The 20,836-nt window shown below is 43.8% G+C and overlaps 1 protein-coding gene across 2 annotated transcripts in view; it reads right to left on the bottom strand.

Annotated features, from left to right (window-relative positions):
• FMNL1 (formin like 1) overlaps positions 1-18,411 on the bottom strand; it is a 124,799-nt gene extending 106,388 nt beyond the window's left edge. The window contains exon 1 of one of the 2 annotated variants that reach the window (XM_077460069.1): positions 17,655-18,411. In XM_077460069.1, the coding sequence (XP_077316195.1) occupies positions 17,655-17,813 (159 nt within the window). In that variant the 5' untranslated portion in view covers positions 17,814-18,411. Of the gene's footprint in view, positions 1-14,140; positions 14,483-17,654 lie in introns of those variants that run through there. The other variant, XM_077460070.1, reaches the window with a different exon arrangement.
• Positions 18,412-20,836: the final 2,425 nt, after the last annotated feature.

The following is a 20,836-nucleotide window of genomic DNA, read 5'->3' as shown; positions in this document are numbered from 1 at the left end:
TAAACACATCAAATTAACGGTTTCCAAAAACGGTCACATTCTAGGCATGTCTTGAGTGATACATGTGTAATTGCTTGTGTTATCCATGGAACTGAAAGCCATCAAATGGCTGGTGTCATATGTGCAGCACTCATGGCAACTGCAGATCAGAGGGTAAGATCAGGGCCGTCTTTAATATTGATTGGACCCTGGGCAAAAATTTTCTTAGGGCCCCCTCCCCCCATGCAATTTCCCTCTCCACCTTATCTGAGACATACAATAAATAGCAGCTAGACTTAAAATCAGTTTACTGTATCAGATCAGGCAGCGATTGCGATTGGTTGCCAGAGGTTACAGCATATCATTACTGCTTACTGACTGGTTGCTAGAGGTTACAGCACTCCTTAAGGCTCACTGATTAGTTGCTAGAGGTTACAGCACGTTTCTGCTTGTTGATGGGCTGCTAGAGATTGCTGTACAGTAATACTGCTCACTGGTTACTATAGGTTACAGCACATCTTCTCCTCACTGCAGGGGGGCATGATATACATATGAATGCTGCCTTTATTTACATATCAATGCAGTTGGCCTCAGCTATTTACATATACATGTCAGTGCTATTTACATATGAATGCCAGTATTTACATGTAAACACAGGTCTGCAGGTGAGTCATCTGTACACAACAATAGGGCAGAGCTGGGCAGCATTAGTAGCAGCACAGGACTAAAACTTCAAGGGAAAAGGAAATGTAAACCGGGATAGTTAGCAAGTATGAGGCAGCTGCTTTGGGCCCCACAACAATGACAGGACCCAGGGCAGCTGCCCCTTTTGCCCTGCCTTAAAGACGGCCCTGGGTAAGATGATTACTTCCTTGGCTGTAAAGGATAGGAAGGTTTAGTTCCGTTTTGGATTCAAAAAGTGTTTACAGTAATAAATATAAGCCAAGTGCGAGTCGTCTTGTTACATTAGTGCAAAAAAAAAAAACAACATAGAATAGAAAAATACCCCCCCCCCCCCCCCCCCAACACACACAAATCCAGTCTTACTAATGCATTTAACACTACGCTAGTGGAAAGAGGTACAAATGCCTGCAAAACCTTTGGGTTGATTTACTAAAACTGGAGAGTGCAAAATCTGGTGCAGCTGTGCAAGGTAGCCAATCAACTTCTAACTTCAGCTTGTTCAGTTAAAGGGGTTGTAAAGGTAAATTTTTTTCACCTTAATGCATTAAGGTGAAAAAACATCTGACAGTCCCGGCGCCCCCAGCCCCCCCGTTTTACTTACCTCACCCCTCGAAAGTCCCGCGTTCGTCCCCCGACGTCCTTTCCACCGTTCAGCCTGGCCGCTGATTGGCTGGATCGAAAGCAGCGCAGCCATTGGCTTGCGCTGCTATCACATCCACTGACGCGGAGCGCCAGGGGGCGGGGCCGTGTGATACAGCGAGTGGCTATAGCCACCGGCTGTATCACGGGAGCACGCCCGCAGATGCTTCTCACCATGCGAGGGAGCTCGCATGAACGTGAGAAGTACCTGCGGGAGGAAGCAGAGACAGCCGCCGAGGGACCCCAGAAGAGCAGGTTCGGGGCCACTCTGTGCAAAACGAGCTGCACAGTGGAGGTAAGTATAACATGTTTGTTATTTAAAAAAATAAATTAATTAACTTTACAATCCCTTTAAGCTTTGACAAAAAAAAAATGGAAGCCGATTGGTTTCTATGCAGAGCAGCACCAGATTTTGCACTCTCCAGTTTTAGTAAATGCACCCCCTTGTGTTACTTGTCTTGTGCTCATTTACCAACATTTGCCAAAGTAGCCAATTAAGACTGTCTTAAGGTGTCACTAAGCCCACATCAGGGGCGTAACTATAGGGGGTGCAGCAGTCGCGACCGCAACTGGGCCCTGTGCTGCAGGGGGTAGATGCAGCCCCCTCTACATATGCTGATCACCCGTCCAGCACACTGGATGGAGCCCAGGCCAACATGGATGAGTGCGCGGCCTGCAGCTTGGTCATGGTGAGTGAGAGGACCCCATCCCCCACACACCATTACTTACCCCCTCCATCTCCCCCTGGGGACAGGGGCCCCTTCTCACGTGGGGACAGGGACCCCCATCTCCCCTGGGGACAGGGTCCCCTTCTCACCTGGGGGCAGTAACTTCATCTGCCCTGGAGAAAAGGACCTCATCTCTTCTGGGGACGGGGACCCCATCCTGCCTAGGGAGAGTCCCCCAATGGGGCACCTAAAAATAAAAAAATAAATAATAAAAAAAACTACTGATGCCAGTGGTGGAACTACAGGGCTCACAAAGGTCATACCTGTGACCATGCCCTGGAGTTCCACCACCGGACTCAGAGGGAAGGGCCCTGGCTGGGGTTCAGGGGGGGCCCTTCATGGTTTCTTGCATCGGGGCCCTGAAGGTTCTAGTTACGCCACTGGCCCACATCATTAAAAAAAATAAAAAAAAAAAAAAAACTATCAAATGGTGCATTTACATGCTGTTCATACTCACTGAGGTACATTTTCTGTATTCTGCATAAAAAACAAAAAGAAAAACTGGTTGATCCTGCTGCTCTCTGTTCCCCTTCTGTTCATGTACCCAATGACAACTTTGCACATGCTCAGTTTTCAGTGCATTTTCTACCCTGAGCATTTCCTTCCTATCACATCTGAGCAGCCCGTGTGACTATAGAGTCACACATGTGGGCATATACACAGTGGTAAATGACAGTCCCTATCCCCTCCTCCCTGCTTAATAACCAGCTAAAACACATTGGGCGTGGGATATTACATGTCGATTAATAGAGGCTTTACCTCCCTGTTATTTTAAGACACAGGCTGCAGGGGCGTGATACAGCCCATGGTAGAAATTCCCACACACCATGTTATTACCAAAAATAATAAAGATTGGATTTCAAATATAGATTTGTATGCCAATTTAAAAAACAGTTTATGGATAGAAATTATTTTTTACTCTGTATTCCAAAGGCTGCATTTTCTTTATTTTGAACATGTGACCAGCAGCAGAGGACTGGAAGCTCCTCCTGTTTACCTTTCCCTGCAGACAAGCCGGGTCATGTGACAGCTGTAAATCAATTAGGAAAATGGTACTTTGATTTTTTTTTTTTTTTTTTATTAAAATAATTATAGTGCCATCATCCACACACAGAAATAGAAGGTACAAGGTACAATGGTTGTAAACCCTCCAGCATCACTTTTACCTATAGGCAAGCCTAGAATAAGGCTTACCTAGAGGTAGTGGAAATCTCTCCTAAATGTGTTACTGTTAGGAGATATTTACCCTGTAGTGCGCTGATTATGTCACCGGCGCATACGCTGTGAAGAAACGAGCCTCTGTGCCGTTTCTTCACTCGTATGTGCCGTAAATGATGGCCTGTCATGGAGTCGGCGGCCCCCGGAAGGACGAGGGCAGAAGATGGATTCTTCCACCAGTGGGGACAGCGCGGACTTCGATTGCAGGCAAGTGCCACATAATGAGCTAGTATGTGATGCATACTAGCCCATTATGCTTTTACATTGCAGGTGTAGCCAAGCGTTTGCTACTATAGTTATTACAGTTGATGTTATTTTAAATGAGTTTGGCTCCCTCTAGTGACTGTTGGGCTCTGTTAGGATTTGTTTCTTTATTCTTGAGAAGGAATGCAAGGTATTGTGGGAGATTTAGTTTGGAGGAGGAAGTGACTATTAGCTGGATCAGCCCTGAACTACAATACAGACAATGCAAATCGCACAGCAGGCGGTCTGTGTGTGACTAGGAGTGAGAGACTGCGGCCTATACAGCGGAGAGCCAGATCGCCCTACTCTGAGGGATCTTGGAGGACAGCCTTGCTATTCTAGCAAGCGGACCGGCCTTCGCTTCAGTTGCAACTGGAAGCCACCTGCACTTCAGCTCATTGGGATTTGCAGCACCGTGTGGCAGCGTCATCTTCACCAGACGGAGACACCAGGAGGGGATTCTGCACGGAGCCATTGAGGTCCATTGTGGTGAGAGGGCACCTGCCCATTTTAGTAGAGAATACAGTATTACTGAGTGAGTTCTTTCTACAGACTGCTGGTGAGACTTGTAGTTTCACAGAGGTGAATCTACTTTTCCACAGGCATCATACAGCTGGACTTTGGGACCTTGTCTTTCTTCCCTGCGCAGTAAGGTCAGTACTGTATTGCACTCACACATAAAGAGGAATCTACAAGTGGTGACATTTCTTCAGTTAAGCCATCTTCAGCATATCTTTTGCCCTACAGTCATATATTTTCCTTTGTCTTTGTGGATTACAAATACTGCAGCTTAAACATCAGGCTAGCTGAAGATATCCGGAGTTGAAAGAACTTTTACCATCTTCCTCTTTTCCTAAGCATTGCTGTTACACTCAAACTTAACTCTGAAATACAACCTAGGGCAGGGGTAGGGAACCTTTTTGGCTGACAGAGCCATGAACGCCACATATTTTAAAATGTAATTCCACGAGAGCCATACAATATCTTTAAAACTCATTTTTTTTTTTTAATCGATTAATCGACTAATTTCAGTTATAACTGTAATATCCACTTCATCTCCCGCACTGTTCCACATGTCCCCTACAATTGTCTGCTTGCTTAGCACTACACAGGCAGGCAGATCCACAAGCAGTTTAGGCGGGTGACGATGACATCAGCGCGCCGCTCAGCTAGGCCGCTGCTGGATGTACCAAGATGGCTGCAGCTCCGGAGCTAGGCCGAAGCTGCGGCCTTTCCTATGGGCTCAATCCACGGATCGGCACACCACGCAATCCGCAGATTGGGAGGTGAGAGCCAGATGCAGCCATCAAAAGAGGCACATCTGTCTCGAGAGCCATAGGTTCCCTACCCTTGACCTAGGGGGAGCCATCGAGTATATGCTAGACTTTATACTGTGTTTCTGAATGTAAAGATTATATAGTGCATTTTGATCTGTGTGTTGAGCCTCAGTGGGAAGGTATTTAATATATGTTTGAAGATATTGGGTACTTATCCCTCTGTACACCTGTTCACATGTACTCCTGAAAAGTGAATATAAGGTTTTAAGTTCTGTATATCTGCATTAAGTGTTAACGGTTGTCAATTACAATTTTGTGTTTATTCATGCTTTTCATTGTGTTCCCTTATTTACTTTAGTAAACATTCTTAGTGGTTCAGTGACATTGTGTGAGTTTCTCATTGCTAACATCACATTGCAAAATGGAACCCAAGGTGTCAGAGGTAAGAGGATCTGCAGTAGCCAGTGGGGTATAGAGTCAATCAGCCCTCATGGGGGTACCGCTACACGGGGAACGACAGAGGAAGTAAAACCCATCAGGGTTTACTTCCTATATAAGGGGTGGGGATGTCTTGTTACCTGAACTGCACAGGACAAACAGTAGCTGGCAGTTCCCGTTGGCCAAGTGTGATTCACCTTTTCCAGCCCCCAGTGCAGCATGGTAAAATGGGGTTGATATGGGCAAAACAGACCTTTTTTTCTCAGATACCTTGATAGAAGAGAGACACTCAAGATTTCAGCACATGTGGGCACTTGGTTGACAGGGGTTCCAGTTTGGACTTTTTCCATTCTTATACTTGGCCAGCCCTGGGCAGACTCCTGGCAAAGGGCCATTTACATCACCAGGGCTTTTTTGCTCAGTGAATTGGTACAGGAACACCCCCTCTGTCGGTGTTTCCCTGAAAATAAGCCCTACCCTGAAAATAAGACCTACAAGGACTCACCGACAATCACACTAGGTCTTATTTTCTGGGAAACAGGGTAACCAGGACTTTTGCAGTGGGAACATGAGGAAACGTAGTTCCGCCACCACCAGCACTGAATGCATGTAATGGCAAGGGGTGCTGAGGTGTCATGGAGGGTCCATTGATTCTGGCTGCTGGGAGGATCTATTGTTGCCGGGGAGGGTATCTACTGTTGAGGGAGGGGTCTATTGTTGCTGGGGGGATCTATTGTTGAGGGAGGGGTCTATTGTTGCTAGGATGAATCTATTGATGCTGGTGGGAGTCTATTGTTCCAGGGATGGATTTGTTGTTGTTAGGGGCCATTTTGTTCCAGGGGGGTCTATTGTTGCCGGAAGGATCTATTGTTGCTTGGGGGCTATGTTGATGGTTGCAGGGGATGTATTTTACTGCTTTTTATATTATCCTTTAAAAAATTGCATACAAACTACTTGGCACCACAAAATGTTACCTGGTTCTGTTTTCTCTAAAAGGGGTGGTATTGGGAGGTGAGTAGGGTGAGGACCAAGGGTCCATGTTCGGAGGTGGGTAGGGGGTAGAGGCAAGGGATAACTTGGAAGAGTAGAGTACCTGTACCTGTTTTCTGAGAAAAAAGCCATGTAAACAACAGACCAAAAATGAAGCAAACAAGAGATGTTTGCTCTAGGGTTTAAAGGGTTAGTTCACCTTTACTGCATCCCCCTTCTCTGTGCTGCAGATGGCGGGACATACCTTACCTAGCTTTACAGGTTGGTCCTCTACCTGTACATGCGCAGTCTGCTTTTACTCTCGCAGAACACCGAGCTGTAAGAGAGAACGGCTGAGCATGCATGGTTCAGGGCCACACATCCAGCTCTTGGTACGTCTTGCCATCTCCAGGACAGGTAGGGGAGGACAATGAAATGAGAAACGAAAAAAGCATTAAATGTGTATTAGAGGAGTCTGGATTCTTTAAATAGTTTTTTTTTTTTTTTTGATGGTACCAAATCTTAATAAAAATTATAAAGAAAAAAGTAAGTCTTCTAAAAAAATAAATGGAGCAATGCATAGTAATGTGCTAAGGACATTCTAATGCTTGGGGAAGTATTTGACAAACAGTAAAAGGTGAACTCCAAGTACACTTTTAGTTCACTTACTGCCGATTGACTCACTATCGTGTGTTGCAAGTCTGTTCCTTGTATCTACCACTCTTCCAGTAACATACCATTTGCTAACATTACTCGAGTCTTCCTCCTCCTAGGTTTGGGGACATGTCCTCATATCCTGCCCTCTGCAGACCCCCATTTATAGAGCGGACAGCAAAACTGGAGAGGTGTACTTGTAGGTTATTGCGTTATGTCTCCAATAAAAATAGTTCAGCAACAGGTATGTGTAGAGACAGTTTAGGTAGAGGCTGTACACGAGGCCCAATCATTAATCTGTGCCCAGGCAATACAGGCCCTATGCATGGCACGTGATGCTCAATTTAGTCACCGTAAGATAATGGAGCTGCAATGGTTCTAAGGTCACCTTGATTCGCTGGACACATTATAATGGCATTCTTACTCCAACTGAGAATATAAAATAAATATAAAAAAGGTTAACACACCCTTCTAAAGCGACACATGTTTGAGACCCACAGATGTGTTATTTGGTGCTCACAGCTGGGACAGTTGTGATAAACAGCAGACGGCGGTGACATCACAGACAGCTGAGAGACCTCAAAAAAAAAAAAACACGGACACACCCAATGTCTACTGAGGATATGGCATAATACAGATCATCAAAACAAACCTATCAAGCTAGCAATCTCATTAAGCTCAGATCCCCTACCACAATCCAAAAAATATACTGGTAAGTGAACTGGTGGATCATAAGAATGGCAAGAGTGTGCAGATGTACATAATACTTCGCTTTGGACATTAGCCTGAAAGCTCCTCTAGGGCGGGGATGGATGTGGTTGTGTATGTACTCTGCAGAGCACTGGTCAACGTATGCATTTCAGAAGTACTGAAAATAACAAAACCATTACATTATATGTGTAGTTACAACTCTGAAAATGGTGCATAAAATTTTACGTTTAGTTGAATATCTTGTAGATTTTGCAAAATGCTTTGCAGTGCAAAATTCTAAATAAAAATAATGGACTAAGGCTATCCGTTCTCCAAACCGCACCATAAAATTGGCGTTTGCAACTTAAATGAAGACTATGGACAAAACCTCAAGTTTAATACAAGCTCCAAGGCGAACCTTCAAGCGTGCTTTCCCAGTGTCATGATCAACCTTATGAGAAATGGAAAAATGGCTCTGGGACCGTAGGATTATCTTATTGCCTAGAGCAGTTGTAACCGTGTTTGGACCTGGTATCTGCATTCTGGGTTGGAAGCTTTTCCATGCCAAAGGATATATACACCATCTCCTTTGTAACAGAAAAGGTTCCCACTGAAAGTTTGACCATCCAGACACAAATTTATTCTAAGCCCTTGTTCACACGGTCGGACATTCCGACGTAAAATGTCCGATCGGACAATGTTGTTGGATAATCTGACCATGTGTGGGAGTCTCAAGTTTGAGAGTTGGATATAAAATTTTCCGACAACATGATCCGATCGGACTTTGTCCGATTGTTTGTAGAGAATTCCGATCGGACAAAGTGCCACGCATGCTCAGATCAAATTCCTAGACCAAAGCTATTGGCTACTAGCCTGAACGTAGTCCCGTCGTAACTAAATAACGTCATCACGTTCCGAATGATCGGATTTTCTGACAACTTTGTCCGACCGTGTGTATGCAACACCAGTTTTGGTCAAATCCGGCCGGAAAAAATCTGACGAATTTTGTTGTCGGAATGTCCGACCGTGTGTACAAGGGCTTTAACAGGATAAAAAAATTATATTACAAAGACAACACAGTTTGGGGGACATAACAAGCCCCTTTATCAGGGCTGCACCTGGTTGGTAAAAATGCGCATCTATCAGCAACTGGTTTAACCACTTCTCACCCGTCCAATGCATATATACGGCCGGGTGGGAGCCGTCTACTCCTGATAGGCCGTTCAGGAACGTCCTTCAGGAGTAGCGGGATCGCGCTCGCGCAGCGGCGCGATCCCGATGTGCTCGTGTCACCCGGACACGGCACATCTCAGATCGGCAGGAGGGCTCTGTGATTGGCCCTCCTGATCACATGACGGCCTTGTCCAATCACGGCCGTCATGTGATGTAAACAAACAGCCGGTTGCTAGGCAATCGGCTCTCCTCTCCTCACACGGAAGTCACCGCTGAGGAGAGGAGAGCAGAACGCTGCAGCCGGCTGATGATCAGTGAGTATGGGCTGCTTTTTACAGCTTTTTACTCACTGATCATCAGTGTAGTGTAAACACACAACACACCACACAGTACAAACACAGTCCCCACATATGTCCCCAAAACACACATATCCCCAAATAATAAAAACACATGTCCCCTAATAATAAAAACATGTCCCCCACATATGTCCCACTAAAATCACATGTCCCAATGATTATCTGCACACATATGTACGTGATCACCTGCACACATATGTACATGATCATTTGCGTACATATGTCCGTGATCACACAAACCAATTATTATACACTTAACGGAATTTTTTTTACCAAAAACATGTAGCAGAATACATTTTGGCTTAAATTTATGACAAAATTTGATTTTATTGGATTTCTTTTCAAATAGAAAAAAGAAAATATTGTTTTTTTTCCAAATTTCCGCTATTTTTGCGCTTATATCGCAAAAAAAAAAAACGGAGTCGTGAATAAATAACACCAAAATAAAGCTCTATTTGTGCGAACAAAATGATAACAATTTCATTTGGGTACAGTGTAGCATGACCGCGCAATTGTCACTGAAAGCGCTAGAGCGCTGAAAGCTGAAAATTGGGCTGGGAAGGAAGGGGGTGAAAGTGCCCTGTATTGTAGTGGTTAAGGCAAGATGCCTACATAAAGGACAAGCAGCAATGTGGACACCCAATGGAGGACCTTCCTCCTAGATAGTAGAAGATAATAGACTCAGGACCTGGCACAACCATGGATTTTGTTTAGTAAAATTGGGTTAATTAATCCTAGCAACTCATCACAGTGAGTTGGGGGTTGGAAAGGGGGGGGGGGGGTCTGGGGGGAGCTTTGAGTTGCAATGACATCAGAAAGTCACGAAATCCTTAATGACTCATGCTTGGGTGATATCACGCTGGTCAACCGATAGGCAGATGTCTTGAAGTGATGCAATAACCACTTCCTCTATGTACACTGCCAGGCATATAGGGCCATACTGGACAGTAAACATTGATGTATTTAAAATAAAATGACAGCCATTTTAAACAAATTAAAATTTTAGACCATACTAGAATGTCTACTTCAAACCAAAAAGATTAAGATAAGTGGTCCATGTAGGGATGCTACCCCCAAAGGGTATACAAAAAAATATATATATATACATCTCAAAAGTCTGTATTTAACACATAATAAGTAATGTTGGAGGGAAAAAAAAAAAAAAGCGCTTTCACTTGATTGAACATTCAAGCTCGAAACAGCCTCAATTCATTCACAAAATTTCTCTGAAAAAGGTGAACATTCCCTTTCCCAATTGAACAGCCTCTATGCCATCTCCAAAAAGTTCCTTGTGGAATTGGAACAGTGCTATCCGTTCAAAGTATATAAACGGCCAAAACATTTTTGGACTTTAGAGTAGGGACTGGTTAGTTAGGTTTTTGATGTTTCCCCATTGGGAGATTTCCCTTCAAAATTCCTGTTCTGGAGACACTTCATGATAATCTTTCCTGGGACAGTTTTCACCAGAACCGATCCCCCAATGGAAGATTTCTAGTGACAGTCATTACCTGGACAAATGTAAAAAACAAAAAACTTTATTTTGTAGCAAGGTCCCAGGCCTCCTTTGATCTAATGAGAACCTCAAGGGCCAGGTATAGCTGACATCCTTCTGTATGTAGTGGGTTGTGAGGCATGGTGGGTGCAGAGTAGTTAAAGTTATTGGGCGCCAGACACTTCTTGAATGCAAAAAAGTTTGTCTTAAGCTTTTTTGGGGGAGAGAGGGTTGGGGCCAGGACACCCTTAGGTAGATTATTTGTCATACTCCGAGACTTCAATAGGACGACAGCCATGCAGGGAAAATGCTGTCTATGGCAACAGTCTTTAACAGTTCTTAACAGTTCCTTTCTATTCCACTACAATCATTCCTTGTAGTTCTTCAGCCCACTGAGCTCCCGGTCTCTCACTAGACCTGCTGATTCATTGCCACTAAATCCCTTGAGCTCCTTCAATCTTCACAGTGGTATTGTCCTCAAGCGTCACCCCCACTTCTCTGCTGGGTCCCTAGCTTGGCACTCAAGATACCTCTCAAGTTTCACCCCCACTGGCCCGCTCAGTCCCTGGCTTGACACACAAGGCTCCTCTGTAAGCATCACCTCTGCTGGCTGGGTCCCTGGCTTGATACCCACTGAAGTGCCCTGATTCTTCACCGTCCCCAGTTGGTGGGAATGCTGCTCCTGTACTTGCTTCAGTTACTCACTGTGGTCCCTGGCAATTAGGAGGATAGTACCTTACTGGCGGTAGCTTCCTCTCTATCTCCAACCACTGACAGGTTCTCCGGCCTGCAGAACAGTCACTTTTGGTTGGACTGCAAGCTGCAGTCCCAACCCCGTGCTGCTCTCTTGCTTCTGAATAGGCCCTCAGACAGCCTAGCAGGCAGCCCGGGCAGTACAAAACAGGTCCACCCAGACAGCCGTCGAGATGGCACAGAAAACAGATCACCTGACTCCACCCGAATATATAGGCTAACCCAACAGGATAAGGGATTCAAGAAAACCCCTACCTATTGGCCGAGATACCCCATATACCCATAACCTAACCTTACGTTGCCCTTCTCATATCTAGTACCACCAAGTCACCTAGTGGTAGAAGAGAAAAGTGCAACAAGGCCAAACTTAGGGAGAAATCAATAGATCTCTAACAATCAACCAGCATAACTATTCCTGGCAAGTAAATTTGTGAGGAACAACCCTGCCTAAATTCCAGGGTGCTAAATTTTTAGACTTAACATTTTTTTTTTTTATCCTTACTTCGAGACAGCTTGTCATAAAGTATGCATATTGTACGTTATTATTATTATACAGGATTAAGGATGAGCTACGGCGTGTTCGCACACTGCACGTGCAGAGCCCACCAGAGGTAATAACTGTGGGGGATGAGCTGATGGAGAAAAATGTACAGTTGTTAGGTGGGGCCAGATAGGCTTTTCTGAAGAGATGAGTTTTCAGGGATCGTCTGAAAGTAGACAAAGTAGGAGAAAGTCTGACAGATTGGGGTAGAACATTCCAGAGGATGGGTGAGGCTCTGGAGAAGTCCTGGAGGCGAGCATGGGATGAGGTCTCTGTATAATCTGTAAAACACTGTAGTAGTCCCAGGAACTGCAGAGATAGCGCTAGACTTCTGGTCACCGTGTCAAGTGGGTGCCCCTCTACATAGTAACCAAATGGCTGACATTCTGAGACCGCCTTGCATTTTTTCTCAAGGAATGCAAAGTATTCCCTGATTGGACTAAATGGGAATGATATCACCACGCCTCCTCTGAACCTAGTCCAGTCAGAGAATGCTTTGTATTCATTGAGAAAACACAAAGCATTCTCTGAATGGCAGCTGTGCCAAGTGAGCAACCGCCCCCCCCCCCCCCCCCCCCCGTGGTTACTATGCAGAAGGGCAGCTACTTGGGCTGATACAGTGCCAACTTCCACAGAGGCCGATCAGGTAGCCAAGCAGGCCCAATTAAGTATGGAAAATATATAAAATCGCCGGAGTTCAGCTTTAGTGGGGTGAAGCTTTTAGTGGAAGTAAACTCCAGCGGACAATTTTTACCTAAAACGTGCAAGATTTAGGAAATATTTACTTGTGAAACGACTGGCGCCTGCGCTCTGAAGGAACGGCATACCGTGCCATTCCTTCAGAGCCCTGTGCCATGAACAGTGACTACCGTGCTCTTGCGTGGGAGTGACGTCATCATGGCTAGTCCACTCAAAAGGACCGGAGCCCGCCAACCTGGAAGGAAGACCAGGTGAAGATGTATGCGCTGTTAGCGGTGACAGCACACTGCTGGAGGGCTTAATTTTAAAGGTAAGTTTCACATAATGTGCTAGTATGCGATCCATGCTAGCACATTATGACTTTGCCTTTCGGGTTTAAAAAAATAAAAGATAAACGCCGGTTTACTGCCAGTTTTAATCACTTAAGCCCCGGACCATTTGGCTGCCCCAAAGACCAGAGCACTTTTTGCAATTCGGCACTGCATCGCTTTAACAATTGCGTGGTTGTGCGAGGTGGCTCCCAAACAAAATTGACGTCCTTTTTCCCCCCACAAATAGAGCTTTCTTTTGGTGGTATTTGATCACCTCTGCGTTTTTTATTTTTTGCGCTATAAAACAAAAAAATTGTGACAATTTTGAAAAAAATCAAATTTTTTGCTATAATAAATATCCCCAAAAAATACATTAAAAAATATTTTTTTTCCCCTCAGTATAGGCCAATACGTATTCTTCTACATATTTTTGGTAAAAAATGTAAATAAATAAAAATCGAAATAAGCGTTCATTGATTGTTTTTGCGCAAAAGTTATAGCTTCTACAAAATCGGGGATAGTTTTATGGCATTTTTATTAACCTTTTTTTTTTTTTTTTTACACTAGTAAAAGGTGGTGATCAGCGATTTTTATCGTGACTGCGACATTATGGCGGACAGATTGGACACTTCTGGTGGGATTTTGGGACCGTTTCACATTTATACAACAATCAGTGCAATTAAAAATGCATTGATTACTGTGTAAATATGATTGGCAGTGAAGGGGTTAACCACTAGGTGGCACTGTAGGGGTCAAGTACGTCCTAGGGAGCGATTCTAACTGTGGGGGGGAGGGGCTACGCGTGACACGACACTGATGACCGTTCCCGATTACAGGGAGCTGTGGTCAGTGTCATTAGGCAAAACGGAGAAATGCTTGTTTGCATCAGCATTTCCCCGTTCTTCCTCTCCGCGAGACGATTGCGGTTATCCCCGCAGACATCAAGTCTGCGATCACACTCACGGAGCGCCTGGCGGGCACGCGTCCACAAACTGCTTCTTAAAAGGCAACATACAGGTATGTTAATCTACCTGTACGTGCCCCTCTGACGATGTATATCGGCGTGAGCGAGTCACCAAGCTGTTAAAGGCGGTCACACACATATTACAATCTGGTTGTAAAAATCTCTATCCAGCCTTAGATCAACCATTGAATATGGGGTGCACGTGCCAGTGTTTAGGCAGACAGATTATACAACCAGTCTAAGGTTTTGGTTTGGTGTCACTGTCCCTAAATCAGCACACTTAAGTGACTGTTACATGTAATATGGCACCCCCACATTTAGCCAATCTTTACCGGTAAATAGATGAGCTGGCAACTCGATGACTCAGCAGGAAACAGCCATCTTTATTATCGTCTATAACACGGGTATGCCAACCAGCATACAAAAGTGCCAACGCATTTCAGCCCACAAGGGTCTTGTTTCGTAGCTTAGGTAAAAATCTTTCATCTCTGACATTTAAAGGGGTACCCAGAATGTTCCTCATTACACTGTAGCCGATCATGTGAGCATCAAAAAATTAGAACCCTCCAAACCTAGAACTTTGGGGAAACAAGGACCAACAAAAACAAACAAGTGGATTTGGATTGGTCAATAAGAAAATCTGCAAGGAATTACAGTACTGTTTGCTATGTTCCTTGCAAAGTAAAAAGTTAAACTACATGGGATTGTCCTCCCTCCCCCTTCATCACTGAAACCGAAGGTTCACTTTCATTTCTCATTGTTCCAGCTAGCACATTGATGCATTGGGTAAAAGCATATCTGTGTCAACAAAGCTGTGGGCTGCACAAAAAAAAAAAAAAGACACAACGTACAAGTATGTTAATCTACCTGTACATGCCCTTCTGAAGACGTAGATCGGCGTGAGCGAGTCACCAAAAAAAATAAAAAATAAAAAATGTATGACTAAAAAGTCTGAAAGCTCAGACCCCTAGTTAATGATAATAAAAGGATCTACAGTCTTTTTAAAGGCCCGTACACACGGTCGGACTTTTTGACAACAAACATGCAAATTAGCTGTTTTGGAACAACATCCGACTGTGTGTACGCTCCATCGGACAAACTTTTTCTGTTTTCATCGGACTTTTGTTGGCTGTGCGAACAGACAAACTTTCTGGCTACAAAAGTCCGATGGAGCAAAGTCCGACCGTGTGTATGCAAAAGCATCGGACTTTTGTACAAGGTACAAACACGCATGCTCAGAACCAATGCAAAAGATCAGACTACAATACAGAAGTTGACCAAAGGTGGCGCTGGAGTCATTGAACGTCCTCTTTTGAAGTGGCGTCAGTACGTTGTGACGTCACTACGTTCGTGTTTGTTGTCAAAAAGTCCGATCGTGTGTATGCAATACAAACTTGTGGACCACGCCCTTTGTACAAAAGTCCACGGGAAAGTTTGTACAAAGTCCGATCGTGTGTATGAGGCTTTAGAGTGTTTAGCAATTTTGGATTTTAGGTGGAGCCCGGTTGACAGCTCTTGGCTTCTTAACGGTCTTAAATACTTCCAACAGTGATTGTTTTCTGCTTTAATTCTGGACTCTGTTCCTGTCCACTCAAGATATTAAGTATTCCTGCCCACCTCCTCCATAATATAATACCCATCAAGGAGAGTGGCACCCCCTCCTAAAGGGTACAGTAGGTGTGCAGACAAATTTAGATCTTACCAACAGAGTCACAAAAGGTACAGGGACCTGTCAGTTTTCCGCTACCTAAAACGGAAAAATCAATTTTTGATAGACTGATCCTCAAAGCTTTGTACGCCCTGATGCATTTCAGGCAACTTTTACACGTCTTGCTATTTATTCATGTCAAAAGATGCAATGCAGCAAGTACTTTTTCCAACACACCGCAAAGGTAGTAGCCGCTGTCAGAATACAATGTTCTGGCAAGGGGAATATGTGTGGATGGGGTAATCGGTTAAGTTAGCCCTAGATGGATCCAAATTCAGCCCAAAAAAAACCCCCAACTCTGGTTGATCGGCGGCTGCAGCTGCTGATCCGGGTATTCTGAAAGAGGAGTCCCCTTGTCTGAATACAATGCCACAGTGGGGGAGGGCTCTTTCATCCACCTTGCTTATGTGGATAGGGTTTTTTTTTTCCCCCCCTCGCTTGTCCTGCTGGCTGAAAAAAAAAAAAAAAAAAAGGGATTAAAGTTATGGGCAGCTTTAGTTATGTCTATGCTAAAAGCACCTTTAGGAGCATGTTATACTCATATTTAGGGTGTAACATGCTCCTATGCATCCTTCAGCGCTCCCCACTCAGCAGCCAGCAGTAGATCTGCTCCCCGCACCCGCTGTCACCTTTTCAAAACCGGTCGGCTGTGCAGGGCTCCACCCACACACCCCTGTCGTTCATTTACAGGGATGTGTAGATGAATAAACTACAAGTACCATCTTCCACCATGGCGGACGGACTTGTAGTTTGGACGGGCTACAAACACGCTGCTCAGCACGCTTGTAGTTCATTCATTCTTCCTCTAGCTTTGTAACTGAAAGCCTGTATGGGGAAATAGGCACAAAGCTAGAGTAAGACTGTTAAAAAGAGTCTGATCTGCTGATCGCAGGGGCAATACTCTGCAGGCTCCAGTAAAAAAATAAATAAAATAAATAAACAAAGGAATAAGTTAAATGCACATATTTTTACCTGTACACAATATGTGCATTTATTTATAAAATTGACAAAAAAAAATGTTATATATATAATATATATATATATATATATATATATATATATATATATATATATATATATATATATATATATATATATATATATATATATATATATATATATATATATATATATATATATATATATCTCCTTAGGTGAATGCATCCTTTAAAAACAAAAAAAATAAAAAAACAAAAATAAAATAAAAATCTAGCCATCTATGGTTGGTCTTGCTGCAGACTCTCACTGACAGACTTTGTGCAGCCCCTAATGGGATCAAACACCCATAATGCACTCAGTAAACAAAGATTGCCCAGTCCTGGTATGAAGCTCAGAATGGAGCTTATTTTACTCATGGCAAGAATGATTTCATTCCAAAAATATATATATATATATTTTAACTTAAAACCTGCTATTTGTTAATGCCCCATTGATTCACAGAAAAGTGTGATTTTTAATGAGGAAAAGAAAGCCTTGGGACATGCTGCGTTTTGCTTTTCCAGAGGCTCTGAATGGTTATCTGTGCTATTCTTAAAGCCACAAAGTTTAAATAGAAGGTGTAACTGCCCCATTTTGTACACTTGCATAGTTCCATTGCTAAAATTGTATACGGCATGGCTAATTGTTCCGTGTGACTCACAAGTCTAAGGCGTACGTTCTGACCTTTCCCCATATACGATTCTAATTACAACACATCAGTTCACGAAGCGTGACAATGATCTTTGGTTTGTTTTCTTATAAAGTAACTTTTTTTTAGCTTCGTCCAATGAGATTTGAAAGTTAGTCACATGGCCAAAAAAAAAAAAAAGAAAATCTTTATCTTTGTGATATCCTTATCAACTAAGCCTACAGACAGATCTACGTGGATATTGGGTTCAGTTATAACACTTGCAGATTCAATGTATTTTTTCATAGAAGTGGGAGAACTGCATAATGAAGTCCACAACAACAATCATAATTTATGTCTCTAGACTTCATCTTCAAGACAATCCCACTCGACAGCCTGAACTAAATTAAAACCAAAATGCCTTCTTTTTACCATTTCTGCCTGGATAACCAATCCATAGCCAAGTCACAGTGGCAGTTGCATGGTTTGTTGTGCCTAAATTGACCCCCCACCCATTGAAGCATGTCCTTACCAGTACTACGTTGAATCTCTCCTCCAGCTCTCCCGAACTTGGTCTTGGAACTTTTGAAGTGGAGCCATCTTTCGGCTTTGGTGGGGTAGTCCCTGTTGGCGGTTGTGTCTTTGAATCACGGGCCTGGAACATTTCCAGGGTCCCCGCTGCATTCCCCATGATCCAGGCAGCTCCTCGTTTCCACTGTCCTAAATCCAGGCTTGACGCTTTAGCGTAGAACGTAAGACAGAGAGGGAAAGACAAAAAAAACTGGCAGACTATCGAATCAGAGCAATGTATCAGTAAAGTTTGATAGGAACACGCCCAACTTCCGATTACGTCTTGGAGATCTCAACATCACACATTACCGCAAAAGCCACGGGGTGCACGCAGAAAGGAAGGTGTGGCCATATATCATTTGCAGGTCTGAAATAAGATGATTTAGCAGTGGCAGAACAGGCGTCTCCAACTGTCCCTTCTCCTTTTTTTTACCTTTGAGATGAGTTTCTCCTTGATGACTTACTCTGCAGTTCCCCGATTCACTTCTCGTCCACTTGCAGCAGAAAGTGTTTCGCAGCTGACCTTGCAATGGACATTAGCTGCAAACTTGCTAAGATACAAAAACCACAAATGCAAAAAGGAAGTTAGGTTTCAAAATCGGATGGTAGATGGTGTGTGGAGGAGGGAGTTCATACTGTGCGGAAACAAGAGTTCTGAGTACAAAACGTATCAACCCTCTCAACTGACAGCCACAAAAACAGGGGGACCCAGCATATTAATTGCATGTTGCACGCTGTTGTTGTTTGAGAGGTGGAGGATGACAGAATGGCAAGGTGCACTGAATGAAACTAGAAACCATGACAGGTTATAGGATCCTTGGCTCTTCTATGTGCAGGATCTGTTAACCTTCACAATGCACTATTCTGGAGGCGGAAAGGTACTTACTACTACAGAATCACAGTCTACAGTTTGGCTCACTCAATACCAGACAATAATAGTTTTTAAAAGCATAGCTAAACCTAAAGACAAAATTATACACTACTGTGTTAAAGTTTTAGGCAGGTGTGAAAAAAAATGCGGTAAATTAAGAATGCTTTCAGAAATGGAAGTGTTCGTAGTTTAATTTCATCAATTAACAAAATGGAAAAGTAAATAAACAGAAGAGAAGTCCAAATCAAAATATGATGTGACCACCCTTTGCCTTCAAAGCAGCATCACATTTTCTAGGTACACTTGCACAGTTTTTGAAGGAACTCAGCAGGTAGGTAGTTCCAAACATCTTAGAGAACTATAGGGGTGCAACAGATCGGCACCGATCCACGATCCGAACGGGTCACCCCGCTCAGATCGGCACACGTCGCGATCTCGGCCTTAGGAAAGGCCGCAGCTTCGGCCTAGTTCCGGAGCGGCAGTCATCTGGGTACACCCGTCGGCGTTTACAATGTGATCGCTCCGTGACGGAGCGATCACCTGTAAACAAACCGGCGTCATGATGACGCCAGTTCCTCTCTCCCCTCTCTGTACAGTGGAGGGAAGAAATCGGATGGCAGCCACAGCCATCCCAGCAATACCCTGCCAATACTCTGCAATACCCAGCAATAATCTGCAATACCCTGCCAATACCCAGCAATAATCTGCAATACCCTGCCAATACCCAGCAATAATCTGCAATACCCTGCCAATACCCAGCAATAATCTGCAATATCCTGCCAATACTTACCCTGCCAATACCCAGACAATATTACAGTAGGGGAGATGACGTGGATATTACAGTGGGGGAGATGTATATTGCAGTGGGGACTATATGGTGGTGGCATTTTCACAGGTTTTTGCAAATTCAATTATTATTTGCTGATCTGAGGAACGATCCGATCCGTGAGTTTTTTGATCCGTTGCACCCCTAAAGAACTAACCACAGATCTTCTGTGGCTGCACCTCAAATCCTTCTGTTTGTTCATGTAATCCCAGACTCAATGAGACCAAGACTCTGTTGGGGCCAAACCATCACCTCCAGGACTCCTTGATCTTATTTACACTGAATATAGATTCTAATGACATTGGCTTTATGTTTGGGGTAGTTGTCCTGCTGCAGAATAAATTTGGGGCCAATCACACGCTTCCTTGTTATGGCATGAGTATCTGCCTGTATTTCTCAGTATTGAGGACACCATTGATCTGAACCAAATCTCCAACTCCATTTGCAGAAATGCAGTCCCAAACTTGTAAGGAACCTCCACCATGCTTTACTGGTGCCTGCAGACACTCATTGTACCACTCTCCAGTCCTTCACCAACAAACTGCCTCCTGCTGCAGCCAAATATTTCACATTTTGACTTCAGTCCAGAGCACTTGCTGCCATTTCTCTGCACCCCTGTTTTCATGTTTTTTTTGAATAGTTGAGTCACCTGGTCTTGTTTCCACCTTGGAGGTATGGCTTTTTGGCAATTCTTCAATGAAGACCACTTGTGGCCAGACTTCTCTGGACAATAGATAGGTTCTCTGTAAACTGTAAAAATTCTCTGTAAACCCTAGAGATGGTTGTGTGTGAAAATCCCAGTAGATCAGCAGTTTTTGAAATACTTGGACCAGCCCATCTGGCACCAACAACCACTCCACATTCAAATCACTTAAATCCCCATTCTTCCCCATTTTGATGCTTGGTTTGAACTTCAGCAAGTCAACTTCACCTCGTCTAGATGCATTCAGCTTCTGCCATGCGATTAGCTGATTAGTAATTTGTGTTACCAAGCAATTGAACAGGTATACCTAATAACATGGCCAGTGAGCGTATATTTGAAATTAAATCTTTATTATTTTGTGGTAATAACATGGGGTGGGTAGATTTCTACTAGTCACAGGCTGCGTCACGCCCCTCCAGGCTGTGTCTAAGAATAAGAGGGAGGTGAAGCCACCATTAATCTACATGTAATATCACACCCCCATTGTGTTTAGCTGGTTAGTGGGCATAGAGAAGTGAGGGCAGTCATTTATCACTGTGTATACATACACCTACATGTGCGACTTTATAGTCACATGGGCTGCTCAGATGTGATAGGGAATAGACGCTCAGCATAGAAACTCACTGAAAACGGAGCATGCCAACACTGCTCTGCAAAATCCCAAGCTGAATTGGGGACATATACACAATGTGGAGAATGAGAGCAGCAGGATCAACCAGTTTTTTTTCAGAATACAGAAAATGA

This window comes from Lithobates pipiens, unplaced genomic scaffold (genome assembly GCF_037356315.1).
Source record: "Lithobates pipiens isolate NorthernLeopardFrog02 unplaced genomic scaffold, aLitPip1_a1.2 Scaffold_28, whole genome shotgun sequence".
NCBI classification, from domain to species: Eukaryota; Metazoa; Chordata; class Amphibia; order Anura; family Ranidae; genus Lithobates; species Lithobates pipiens.
The sequence above is the reverse complement of the archived record's forward strand: the minus strand, read 5'-3'. Positions and strand labels throughout refer to the sequence as shown.